This window comes from Phoenix dactylifera, unplaced genomic scaffold (genome assembly GCF_009389715.1).
Source record: "Phoenix dactylifera cultivar Barhee BC4 unplaced genomic scaffold, palm_55x_up_171113_PBpolish2nd_filt_p 001681F, whole genome shotgun sequence".
Taxonomy (NCBI): domain Eukaryota; kingdom Viridiplantae; phylum Streptophyta; class Magnoliopsida; order Arecales; family Arecaceae; genus Phoenix; species Phoenix dactylifera.
The window spans coordinates 50373-64436 of NW_024068980.1; the positions used below are offsets into that span (position 1 = coordinate 50373).

The window sequence follows — 14064 nt, forward strand, 5'->3', positions numbered from 1 at the left end:
TGCTGAGGCAGGCGGGGTAGTTGGCGGCGAGCTCAGCGACAAGCTAGGCGGCAGTGGTTTGGGCGCTCATGGGGCCCCGTCCTGGAAGAGCGCGGAGCAGACGCCGGAGTCAGCGACAGAGGAGCTATTCTCATATCTTTCGCTCCTGAGTCACTTCTTTTCTTTCTCTTTTTATTCCGATCGATCCATCGATGTGGGACTAACTCGATGGCCGTCTATCCGCAACCTCCTTCTTGACATCTCTCTCCTTGCCTCGCCGAAATCCGACGGGCTTTAGCGTCGTCGGAAGCGAGAGATTTTCTCAAAATGTCCCCTCCACATACCCTTTCTCGAATTACAAAAACACCTCAATCTCTAGGTTTTCTTCTTCTTCCCAGAATCTCATCTCCATCTATGTCGTCGATGCCTGCTAGCGCCGTCGAGGAGCTGGAGGAGCTGCGCCTCGCCCTAACCCCCAACCGTCTCTTGATGTTCCCAGTTCGGTACCCCCAGGTGTGGGAGATGTACAAGAAGGCCGTCGCCTCCTTCTAGACCGCCGAGGAGGTCGACCTCTCCGCCGACCACCCCCACTGGCTCCACACCCTCACCCCCGATGAGCGCCACTTCATCTCTCACATCCTCGCCTTCTTCGCCGCCTCCAACGACCTCGTCCTCGAGAACCTCGCCTCCCGCTTCATGTCCGACGTCTAGATTGCTGAGGCTCGCCCTTTCTACGGCTTTTAGATAGCCATTGAGAATATCCACTCCGAGATGTATTCTTTTCTGCTGGAATCCTACATCAAAGACCGCCTTTTTCCCGCCGTCGAGACGGTTCCAACAGTGGCGAAGAAGGCCCAGTGGGCGCTCCGGTAGATTTAGTCCTCGGAAATGGTTCCGACGACGCTTTCAACTTTTTGGCTTTTGACGATGTTTACAAGTGTCGTCAGCTTCCGATGCTACAAACAAGCATCGGCAGTTTTTTGCAATATAGCATTTTTTGCCGACGCTGTTTCTTAGCGTCGCAAATAAAAGTCAGGAATTTAACATTTTTACATAGTGTTCTTCTTCTTCTTCTCTTCAGAGCCTTGCCCTTTCTTCTCTTTCTTGTCTTTACCCCCTCTTTTCTTCTTCCCTTTCTTTTCTTCTCCCTCCTTCACTCTTTCTTCCCTGCCAACTGATCTTTCCCTTATTTTTCTTCCTTCTTTTCCCGCTAGCCAACTAGCCGCGCCCGTATCTTCTTCTTTCTATCTTCTCCCTCCCAGCCAACCAACTCTGCCGAGCGCACCTTTATTTCTCCCTTCTTTCCATTAATCCCCTCCCTCACTCTTTCCCTTTTCTTACACTCTTTCCCCTTCATTCCCGCACGACAGTCCGGGCAGCAGTCCATGCACATGCCGTCCCACACCCACTCTCGGGTCCTTCGATCTCCATTCTCCACACACGAGTTCAACACTGTTGGAATATAGGAAGAGAGATTTCTCTGGAAAGGAATGAAGAGGTGAAATACTTCAAAAAATTTTCTATTCATATTGGTTCTTGTCTTTCACAAAACTACAAAACTTACATAGAATTTATAGGACTTCTAGGTACGCATAGTAAATCCAAATACATGAACCACCTAAATGCACATTGAAAATCCAAATATATAAACCACCTAAATGCACATTGAAAATCCAAATGAATCCACATTAAAAATCCAAATATATGAACCACTTAAATGCACATTGAAAATCCAAATACATGAACCACTACTCTCAAGGTGACTCTTCATATATTCGTGAACTTTCCAAAGAACATTTATTAAGTTTATTTTCTCAACACCCCCTTTAAACTTAATTCCTTGTAACTCCAAGTATCATCCTCAACTTGCTAAAAGTGTCATACTTGAGAGGCTTTGTAAAAATATCCACAACTTGATCATGGGTCTTCACATACTTCACTTGTACTTTATTCTTCACAATGCAATCTCCAAGAAAATGATACCTCATATCAATATGCTTGCTTCTATCATGAAAAAATGGGTTCTTCACTAATGCAATGGCCGACTTATTGTCAACAAAAATCTCTGTAGCCTTATCATGGTATTTGTAACTCCTTCAACAATCTTCTTAACCTTATAACATGACAAACACAAGATGCAGCAGCAACATATACAGTTTCACAAGTATAAAGTGTCACAATTGCTTATTTCTTTGAACTCCAAGTAAAAGTCGTATTCCTCAAGTAGAAAACAAAGCTGGTAGTGCTCTTCCGATTATCTATATCTCCGGCCTAATCACTATTATTATAGCCCACAAGCTTAAATTCATTAGAAAATGAATAAAGCAAACCAAAACTAATTGTACCTTTGATATAATGAAGAATTCATTTCGCTGCTTTGAAATATGTTATGCTTGGTGACTCCATAAACTGACTAACAAGCGCAACTCCAAAAAGTATGTCCGGTCTTGTGTAAGTTAGGTATCTCAAACTTTCAACTAGATTTTTGAAGATTGTAGAGTCTACCTTCTCTCCTTCTTTATGCTTGGATATTTTGACTCCACATTCCATTGAAGTGCTCATGGATTGACAATCTTCCATTTTGAACCTCTTAAGAATCTTCTTAGCAGAACCTTCTTCGGCAATAAAAATTTCATCTTTTATTTGCTTGATCTCAATGCCAAGATAATAAGACATGAGATCAATATCCGTCATTCCAAACTCTCTAGTCATAGCTTGCTTAAACTCTCCAAACATACTTGTATTATTGCCCATAAAAATCAAATCATCAACATATAAGCAAACAAACAAAATATCTCCATTTTCACACACATTAGCATAGAGAGCATACTCATGTGGGCACTTGATAAACCCATTCTCTTAGAAATACTTCTCAATCTGACTATTCCAAGCTCTTGATGCTTGCTTCAAACCCTACAAGATTTTCTTCAACTTCAACACTTTGTCTTTATGGCCTTTGATAACATAGCCCAAAGGTTGTTCAACATCAATCTCTTTCTCAAGAATGTCATTTAAAAAACCCAATTTGGCATCCAATTAATAAATCTTCCACTTTTTTTGAGCTGCAAGTGAGATTATTATTTGGATAGTCTTCAACCATGCAACGAGAGCAAACATTTCACCATAGTCAATCTCGGTTGGTCAATAGACAGCAAGCCCTTCAAAATCCCTTTTTGAGCTAACAACTTCAAGCATCCAATATTCACATGCCCAAGCCTTAAATGACAAATTAAAATCGTACCTTTGTCTTCAATTGAAACTTCAGGGTTATCTCCAAATGTGACAAATTCGGTCACCGATTCGTCAATCTCCACAAACTTGCTTTTATCTCCACACATGTGATTGTTTGCGGCATTATCAAGATACCACAAATCTTTATTGCTTCTTTTTTCTCCTTTGTAGGCTAGCAACAAAGTGGCCTCCGTTTCCTCATTCTCTACATAATTAGCCTTCTCGTCAATATTGCTAGGAAAACTCCAACACTCCCGAGCATAAGCCCATTCTTTTGGCAATTGTAACACCGAACATTGGACTTATCATTTTGCCTTGTATAATTTTTTTACCACGTCCTCTTGAGGAATGCCCCATTTCTTCATTGTTAGAGTTTTGATTGTCTTGTTCGCCTCTTCCTCTTTCTCTTCCTCCTCTCCCTCAATCTTGTCCGCATCCACGTCCTCTTCCTTGTTGACTTTCTTCTACTCCCCTTCCTTCTTTACTGAGAGCTTGGTGGCTAGAACTTGCTTAATCGGCTCCTCCTTCTTGTTGACACTCTCTTCATGAGCTTGTAACAAACCCATAATTTGATTAACCATCATAGTCTCCAAATCTTGGGACTCCTCAATGGCTATGACGATGTAATCAAACTTCAAATGCAACGAGCGAAGCATCTTCTCAATGACCCGGACATCCTCCCATCTTTCTCCATACCTATTCATTTGATTCACTATGACCAACATCCTCAAAAAGAAATCTACAATGGACTCGGATTCTTGCATTTGTATATATTCAAAATCTCCTCGTGACATTTGAAGGTGCACTTTTTTCACTTTATCAACTCCTTGGTAGGAGTTTTGTAAGATCTCTCATGCTTGCTTGGTGGTGGTCGCATTAGCCACTCCCTTAAACATGGCTTCATCCAAACATTGATGGATGAGAGTGAGAGCTTGTTGGTCCTTTCACATTTTCTGCAGAGCCTCTCTTTGAGTAGGACTCATCGTAGCTTCTTCACAAGGCCCCTCATAGCTTCTATACACAATCTCCTACACATCTTGAATCTAAGCAAAGCCTTCATACAAATGCACCAATTCTCTTTTTTTTTTTTGTAAGGTGACAGAATTAATATGGGAAGGTAGAATTGGCCATCTCCAGGATCAAGAAACTGGTGCTCTAATACTAATTTGTTGAAATATAGGAATAAAGATTTCTCTACAGAGGAAGGAATGAAGAGGTGAAATACTTCAAAACTTTTTTTACTCACTTTGGCTCTTGCCTCTTACAAAACTATAAAACTTACATAGAATTTATAAGACTCCTAGGTACACATAGAAAATCCAAATACATGAACCACCTAAATGCACATTGAAAACTCCAATAAATGCACATTGAAAACTCAAATATATGAACCACTTAAAGGTACATTGAAAACTCAAATACATGAACCACTTAGATGTATATTGAAAACCCAAATACATGAACCACTACTCTCAAGATGACCCTTTATATATTCATGAATTTCTTAAAAGACATTTATTAAGTTTATTTTCTCGACAAACACATCCTTATCTCCGAGGATAGGCATCGTATCTTCCACATGAAAAAGATTAGCCTTCCTAGTTCCTTCGTGCAAATCCACCTTCTCATGCAATGGTCACTTCAAGCCCACTTTTTTGTTTTGATGTTTTTGTTCCAGAAGCGAAGCTAAGGGTTGTCACGTTACTTATACAAGACATGTATTGAAGGCCCACTATATTATCACCGCCGAGTCTCTACTCTTATTTAATATCTAGAAAAGCTCAAAAGAGTATACTTTCTTGATGGTCAAGCATATCTACTATGAGATGAATAATGAAGAAGTGTTTTGGACCAACTTGTCAGCTATCCCAATTGCTTTTCGTGATATTATATTTTCTAACTTTATAAAAAATATCCATACTCTCTCTCTCTCTCTCTCTCTATATATATATATATATATATGAACCGTCCGTTTTATAACAAAATATATAAAAAAAGAAAAAACTATGCAGAATAAAGGAGTTGGGAGTTTTTGGAGATCTGTGCGGTTTACAATCCAACATCGATATCACGAAAGAAGACCGCTCATTTTTCTTACGTGAAAGCTGTAATCCGTACCTTTGAATGGTCCAAGTCCATTGAACTTTTTTTTGGACTTGAATTTTACCTCCAGGCTTCAGATCTTCTGTTGTTTTGTACTATAACCTGCAATGCGTGTTTCAAACGGTCTACTAAACCAAATATTTTCGACTGCCGACATACAAATCACCTTCGGCAAACTTACTCATAATTTCTCTGGTTGCAGACAACCGAACAACTTTTTCTTTTTCATGTCCTCACTTCCCATGCATTCCCATGTACTTGAGTGGGGGCCTGGCAGCAACGGGACAGGGAAAAAGGTTAGATGATGAGTTGCACCCATTGTATGCACGTACCATCAATCAACTTCAAAATAATGTCATCCCTTAAAAAGGTAGCACCTCCATCAAAGAGAATCCACAGCCGTAGGCGATGATGTAGGTGGAAAGAAAAAAAAATTCTAGTTTATAGACAAGGCACAGCATAATGTCGAAACTTCTTCGTGTTGTTATTTTTTGCTCTCCCTTGTGAGTAAATATATGCAGCTTCAAAGCAGGAAGAAGCAAATGGACAGATTGCAGATTCCTGCATGTGATAATCACCATGATAGCAGTGTTTTTCATTACAAAATCACAACCAAAGGACAACCACCTCACGTTATCTTCACATTGATTCAGGCTCGAGCTAAAGTAAATAGCCTAGCTGATGAGTTGGTAAATATTGGCATGGCAATGGGCAGCCCCATTGGCTACCTAAAAGCCTTTTGTTTTGTAAATGTTGTTCATATACTTCACCAAATAGAAGCTGTCATTGCTGCTCGAAGGTAGGTTTGGTCGGGGGAGTTGGATTCTGAAATAAGAATGGAAACGAGTAACTCTCGTTTTATCTAATTAGTTAGGAGGAGTGCAATTTCCATTTCAATTCTAAAAAAAAATGAAAAGGCCCCAATCTCCCAAAATCCAATCTCTCATCTTCTCTAGTATTCAAATTTCAATCTAATTCCAATTCCAATTCTGGTCACGAACTAAACACATTGGAGGATATGGTCATTCTGATTCCCAACACAATCCATTCTGATTATGACTTCGAATCCAATTCCAGTTGTGAACCAAACAGGCTCTTAAAGTATTAGGGCTGCAAGTTTTCAATGACCATATCCTCCAACCACCCCCCCCCCCCCTCAACCTCCATTCATTTTACAATTTTAGTATTTTTATACTAAACATTGAATCACATTAATTTGGTAAAGGACCTAGGTAATAGCATCTATTATCCCTAGACTTATTAGACCACATGGGAGTTACTTAGAAGTATAGTAGTTAATCAATGCAATGTGAGGGAAGATAAGACTTAGCTGGCATCTAGAAACGTGGGGTATAATGGAAGCATGTCCAATGAACGTGATATGATTCATTTGGATTAAGAACATCATGACATAGTCCAAATTGCACATAACCCTTTCAACAAAAAGAAAAAAAAATACACGTAATCCCCATCTAAATTATAAAAATATTATGACCATGTCTAGCCTATAATAGATAACAATAAAGGCCTAAAGGCTTTTTTTTAACCTTGACCTACTCCATACATCCAATTAACTAAATAGCAAATGCCGCACATGCTACCAAATTGCACTTGGACCCTTAGACAAGTAGCAAGATTAAAGGTCAACATCTCTAAAAGGCATGTCACGCCCCGAACCGATCATATGGGTCGACCACATGACATGGCCGCATGAGCCCTAGAGTAGTACCCTAAAGATGATGCAAAGCCTAAGATGAACAAAAATCTGATAACTCTACAATTAATCAATTAATCCAAATAAGTAAATCCAACATATCCAAATAATCAAACTAGTTCAGTTACAAGATCTTCAAATATTCATCGGTATCAAAAAAAAAAGAAACTAACTTACTCATGACTCTGATACTTAAACTCCATATCCGATCCATATGAAACTATGCATCTGCGACTCTGAAAAAGAGAAAGAGAAATGGGTTATGAGTTTTATAGCCTAATAAGAATCCTCACACATCCATACCAACATAATAATATAAGTTTAAAATAGCAAAAAATTGTCACACACATCATGCATCACAAATCGACTATCAATAATACTCGAATAAACAGTATATATATATATATATGTACATCAATTATCAATAGGAATTCAGCCACTCAAGAGTAATATATCATACAATATCTCATAATTCTTAATAGTATTTTTAATGCTTTCACCACTACCGCCACTAGGCTTAGCCTCCTCCTCTTCGTCTATTGGAGATAGAAAAGCTTTCTGTCTCTCTCTTTCTCTCACTTATCTCTCACCATCTCACATTCTCTCTTATTTCTCTCTTGACATTATTTCCGTCTCTACTATCTCTCTAGGATTTTGCTACACCCCCGTAAAGGACTCTTCCACAATGACCTTGATCAATCCCATAAAGAGGTCTTGACCCGTAGCCACCATGTAGCATATCAACTTTCACCTTTGTCCTTGTTGGATACCACTAGATTTTTTTGTTTCACCATCTATACCCAACCTTACTTTTGATCAGATGAAATTACTCCGACCAAATGAACCATTTGTTAGACACTATCTTATGGTCAACCCTATCCTTCACCTCAGTTTGAGCATGGAGCCATATCCCTAGTTAGTACCTCAATCTAATGTGATTTGATTCTTCAGACACTACAAGAAAATTGGGCATTAGCGACCCTTTTTTTTGCCCATTAGCGACGCTTTTACATGTCGGTAAAAACGTTCCCTACGCTATCCAAGGCGTCGGTAAAGAGATTTTACCGTCTTTACAAATTGGCACCCTTAAAAGAGCTATTGTAATTTAATTGGGCATCAGGTGTATTTTTTCAATTTACCTTTTTTCCTTGCACTTAAATACTCAGTTCTAATACCAGAATATTATTATCAACATCTAAGGAAGTGTTAGTTAAGAAATATTGAATTGATTAACTTTATGAATTGTAAATCATACCTTGACTCGCTAAGTCCATCTTCAAATTGAACTCTGAGATGCGTGCGACTGAACAGAAATTAGCGAGAGATCTTCTGGAGAGAGAGCTCTTAATGCGTGTATTAGAGAAGGGGTCTGACAGGCTATTTATAGCCCTCTCCAGGGACCAAACGCCGTGATTAGTTACACACGTGAAGAGTCACCCTCCATCAAGGCGACCTTTCACTGCCGTGCAATTACCTTAATGCCCTTGTGATTATCAGGATTTACAAGTGACACTTGTCAAGATGTGGGTTCTAATTAAACGGGATCAAGGTTTAATTAAACGGGATCCAACATTCTCCCACTTGGACCATATTGACGCCATTTGTCAATGTGGGCCACAACTTGACGGGATCCCAACATTCTCCCACTTGGACCATATTGACAAGTGAAATATCCTTTGCACTTGAATTTTATAATCTTTATACACGTATTCTTTTTATTCTGATATCAAGTCGGGCAAACTTTATGTTTGACTACTTTGAGAATAATATTACGAACCATGGCGGAAATAACACCTATTTGATTGGCGTATAACCTTCCATGATCACTATATTACTAAACCATCATAACCAAACCCTTATGAATGAACTTCTCATAAAATTCATTCTTTGGTCACAATACCATAGTATGCATAAACCATATGAATTCATTAAAGCAGAAAATACAATATATGTGATTTACAACCATCTAAAATGGGCATAATAATACATCAATTAATTTATACAGAAAAGGCCCATTTGACCGACATGCTCCTTATGCAATCCTGGAGCTATTGCTTTGGTCAAAGGATCTGCCAACATAAGCACAGTATTGATGTATTGAATTGAAACTTTATGGTTTTCACATTTTTCCTTTATAACAAGATTTTTTACCTCCATGTGCTTATTTTCATTGGATATCTTGTTACTCTGTATTGAGAAAACTGCTACTAAATTATCACAATATAATTTTATGGGCCTTGAAATAGTGTCCACGATCTGTAGACCCGTGATAAAGTTCCTCAACCAAATAGCCTGTATAACTGCATCATAGCATGCTAATAACTCAGCTTCCATTGTTGAAGCAGCTGTCATCTTTTGCTTCGAACTCTTCCACGAGACTGCACCACCAGCTAGTAGAAAGATATAACCTGATGTTGATTTTCTACTATCTGGACATCCCGCAAAGTTTGAGTCTTAGTATCCAACTATCTCCAAGAGATCGGATTTGTTGTATGTGAGCATATAATCTTGAGTTCCTTGAAGATATCTCAATACTTTCTTCGCAACTCTCCAATGTTCTATTCCTGGATTAGCTTGAAATCTCCCCAGTAATCCCACAACATATGCTATATCAGGTCTGGTACAGACTTGAGCATACATTAAAGTCCCAATTAGTGAAGCATATGGAAATGCTTTCATATGCTCCCTTTCAATTTCATTCCTCGGAGATTGTGATTGGCTCAACTTTTCACCTTTAGTAATAGGCACTGGGCTTGGTTTGGAATTTTCCATACCAAATCTCTCCAACATTTTCTTAGTGTAGGCTTTTTGAGATAGACAAACTTTTTTCTTAGATCTATCTCTATGAACTTCAATGCCGATGACATATGAGGCTTCACCCATATCCTTCATATCAAAATTACTGGAGAGAAATTGCTTAGTCTCCCTAAGCAATGCCAAATCACTACTAGCAAGCAAAATATCATCTACATATAAGACTAGAAAAATGAATCTACTCCCACTGATCTTAAGATAAATACATCTATCAACAATATTTTCTACAAAGCCAAATGTAGAAATAACATTATTGAACTTAAGATACCACTGTCGGGATGATTGCTTCAGTCCATATATAGACTTATTGAGCTTGCAAACTTTTTGACTCTGTCCTTCTGAAACAAAACCTTCAGGTTGTTTCATGTAAACTTCTTCCTCTAAATCTCCATTAAGAAATGCAGTTCTCACATCCATTTGGTGCAGCTCTAAGTCAAAATGAGCCACCAAAGCCATAATTATCCTTAAAGAATCCTTCTTTGAAACTGGAGAGAAGGTCTCATGATAATCAATACCCTCCTTTTGAGTAAATCCTTTGGCAACAAGTCTAGCCTTATGTCGCTCTACCTTGCCTTTGGAGTCTCTTTTGGTTTTAAAAACCCATTTGCAGCGTACTGCAGTAGCTCCAGGAGGTAGTTCAACTAAATTCCAAACATTATTTTTAGCCATAGAATCTATCTCATCTTTCATAGCATCCAGCCATTTGGAGGAATTTACTGAATTATGGCTTGTGAGAAATTTATTGGATCATCTATATTCCCTATGTCATAATCGCTTTCTTGAAGGTATACTATATAATCTGGTGAAATTGGAGATCTCCTTACCCTTGATGACTTTCTTAAAGTTGCTTCTTGATCCACTGGTTCTATAGGTGGAGGAGCAACATTCTCAGTGATAACTGGCACAGATTCAAGTGGAACATTAAAAGTAGACTCATCCTCCTCCAAATCATTATCAATGATAGGTAGAGGAATCATTGGCTGCTTATTTGAATCTTGCACACCATACGGAGTTTGCTTTTCCTCAAAATTAATTTCTTGAGGTTTTATACTCCCATTGATTTGGTCATTTTCAAGGAATCTAGCATTTCTTGTCTCCACAATCCTCAAAGTATGATTAGGACAATAAAATCTGTATCCCTTGGACTTTTCTGGATAACCAATAAAATAACAACTAATGGTTCTAAAGTCCAACTTTTTCTCTTGTGGGTTGTACACCCTTGCCTCAGCTTGACACCCCCAAATGTGTAGATGTCTTAAACTAGGTTTCCTACCTGTCCAAACTTCATAGGGTGTTTTTGGGACAGCTTTAGTAGGAATCCTATTTAGAATATACGCAGCGGTTTTTAAGGCATCACCCCATAGAGAAATTGGGAGAGTTGAGTGACTAATCATACTTCTTACCATCTCCATTAATGTTCGGTTTCTTCTTTCCGCTACTCCATTTTGATCAGGAGTACCAGGCATAGTGTATTGTGCAACTATACCTTGCTCTTGAAGAAATCGAGCAAATGGACCTAAATGTTGTCCTGTTTCAGTATACCTACCGTAGTATTCACCACCTCTATCTGATCTCACAACTTTAATCTTTTTATCAAGTTGTAACTCTACCTCTGTCTTGAAAAGCTTAAATGCATTTAATGCCTCAGCCTTATCGTACAACAAGTAGAGATACCCATAGCGTGAGTAATCATCAATAAAGGTGATAAAATATTTATGACCAGTAAAACATGGGGTCGAAAATGGCCCACATATATCTGTATGTATAAGATCCAATAAATTTGTGCTTCTTATGGCACCTTTCTTAAACTTGTTAGTCTGCTTTTTCTTGATGCAGTCTAAACAAGTTTCAAAATCACCATAGTCAAGAGTTGGTAAAATTTCATCATTTACTAATCTCTTGATTCTTTTTATAGAGATATGACCTAATCTTCGGTGCCATAACATAGAGGAAGTTTCGTTTATCATGCAACATTTTAATCCATAATGTTCTTTATTTTGCAGGGATAAAAGGGATAGCTCAAAGGATGTATCAAGGTCTAATTTGAATAAACCATCCTCTAACAAGCAATTACCAACAATAATATTATTCAAAGAAAGGTTTACAAATGACCGTCCAAATGAAACGGTATATCCAAAGGAAACAAGTCTTGAAATAGATATCAAGTTTCTTGAAAATCCAGGTACATAGAAGGTATTTTCTAGATACAAAATATGGCTAGTCTTTAAGGTCAATTTGAACGTTCCAACTGCTTCCACATGTGAACGCATCTTATTTTCCATTATGATGCTTCGTTCACTTTCCGTTGGAATTCTTTTGTTCAACAATCCCTGCAAAGTTTTACATATATGGATAGTAGCACTAGAGTCAATCCACCATGTGTTATGAGGTACATCAATAAAATTTGATTCATAACACACTAAGGAAAGAAAAGTACCTTTCTTTTCGAGCCATTTCTTGTACTTGATGCAGTCCTTTTTCAAATGTCCCTGTTTCCTACAGAAGAAGCACTTTATTTGCCTTTTGTCAGTCACTTTGGCTGACACTTTCATTTTCTTCTTCTTAACAGGAATATGATGACTGGTACCGCCGACCTCTTTATGTCCTTTTCCCTTATGAGAGGTGAGATAAACACTCTCTTGCCTCTCTTGTTTTATTCTCTGCTCCTCATCAACACACATGGCTAGAAGTTGATTCATAGTCCATTTTTCTGTATGTGTGTTGTATGAGATTTTAAATGGTGCATATTCCATAAGCAGAGAATTAAGAACAAAGTGTACAAGAAAAGTCTCTGACATGTCTACTTCCAATGATTTTAATTGGGCAGCGATGTCACGTAATTCCATAATGTGCTCGCGTATGCCACCATTATCATTATACTTTAAGGAAGCAAATCTTGATATTAAGGTGCTGGCTAGGGCTTTCTTTGAACTTACAAATTGCTCTTCTACTGCTGTTAAGAATTCTTTTGCAATTTTGCAATCAGGAATTGAGCCCCTTATCTTTCTGGAGATATGATTTTGTATGAGTAAAAGACTTAAGCGGTTTGACCGCTCCCACCTCTCTTACAACTTTTTCTCCTCTGGCATAGTTTCCTCCGTGGGGACAGGTGGCATGTCCTCACGAAGTGCCAGATCAATATCCATGCACCCTAAAGTAAATGTCAGTCTTTCTTTCCATTCCGAGAAATTTGAACCATTAAGTATTGGGATGCATGATGTAGATTGTGAAAAAACTGTCGGAAACAAAGCTGCAAAACATATGCTTACTATCAATATGCATGCTATAGTTACGCTAAAACCTTATCTAAATCACTAACCCATATTAACAATTTAGTGAGTAAATCAAAATTAACTTTACATGATTTACCCCTTTACGATAAAACTAATGCATTAAGTATGATATTTAATGAACTTTATATATCTAGTTGGAAAAATCCAAAGAATAACAGCCAGATCAGCTCCAGATCGGTAGTGGAGCACTAGGCTCACTTAAGTACTAGCCTTTCTTAGGCACGTATGCCTTTTTGATAAGCTTTTCTTAGACACCGTTATTCAATGGATAAAATTTTACTAGATATTGTTCAATATTAATGAAGAATTCAAGGCCTTTGGGCAACAAGATTTCATCATAAATATCATACTAATAACATTATTTCATCCCATCATTAACTTTGTATAATGATTTCCCTTTGGGGCCGGTTCATTATATATGATGCAAATATTCAATTTCATGAGATGATGATAAAAAGACTCTTTATTGATTAAATTAAACTAAAGCATTCTAAAATTTATGGGATGCTTTGGCTCGTCACCACAAATATGCAAAAATTTAATCATTTATATATCTTTTCCTACATAAGATGCTTTGGCTCGTCTCATGCATATATCATCCTTTTATCATGAAAAATATGAATAATTTAAACAATCATGTATCATCATAAGAAAGCATATAAATTAATCATTTATGTAATAAATTCATTACAGAGACCAATATGTAATAATCAGTGTACCATTCTGTAATGAATCCTAAGTATAGGGATCAAATAAATATACTTTAGGACCTTTCTGTAATTTAACTTTCGGCTGGGGACCATAGATGAATTTCGGAATCCCCTTGTTCAGAATAACATATTGTCAGGGGTTTCTTTGCAAAACTCAAAGTTTAGTCAAAAGGATTCGGGTTTCGGGTTGCGGGTCGAAACCCAATAACCCGGAACCTGT

At 37.9% G+C, this 14064-nt stretch overlaps 1 protein-coding gene across 1 annotated transcript; it reads right to left on the minus strand.

The window, feature by feature from the left end:
* Nucleotides 1-12119: 12119 nt before the first annotated feature.
* On the minus strand, nt 12120-12898 carry LOC103700202. Its single transcript, XM_039122695.1, has 2 exons — nt 12279-12898; nt 12120-12171 (listed from the first exon to the last, which is right to left on the minus strand). The coding sequence occupies exons 1-2, from the start codon at nt 12685-12687 to the stop codon at nt 12137-12139; spliced, it is 444 nt and encodes a 147-aa protein (XP_038978623.1). The 5' UTR covers nt 12688-12898; the 3' UTR covers nt 12120-12136.
* Between the last annotated feature and the right edge of the window lie 1166 nt (nt 12899-14064).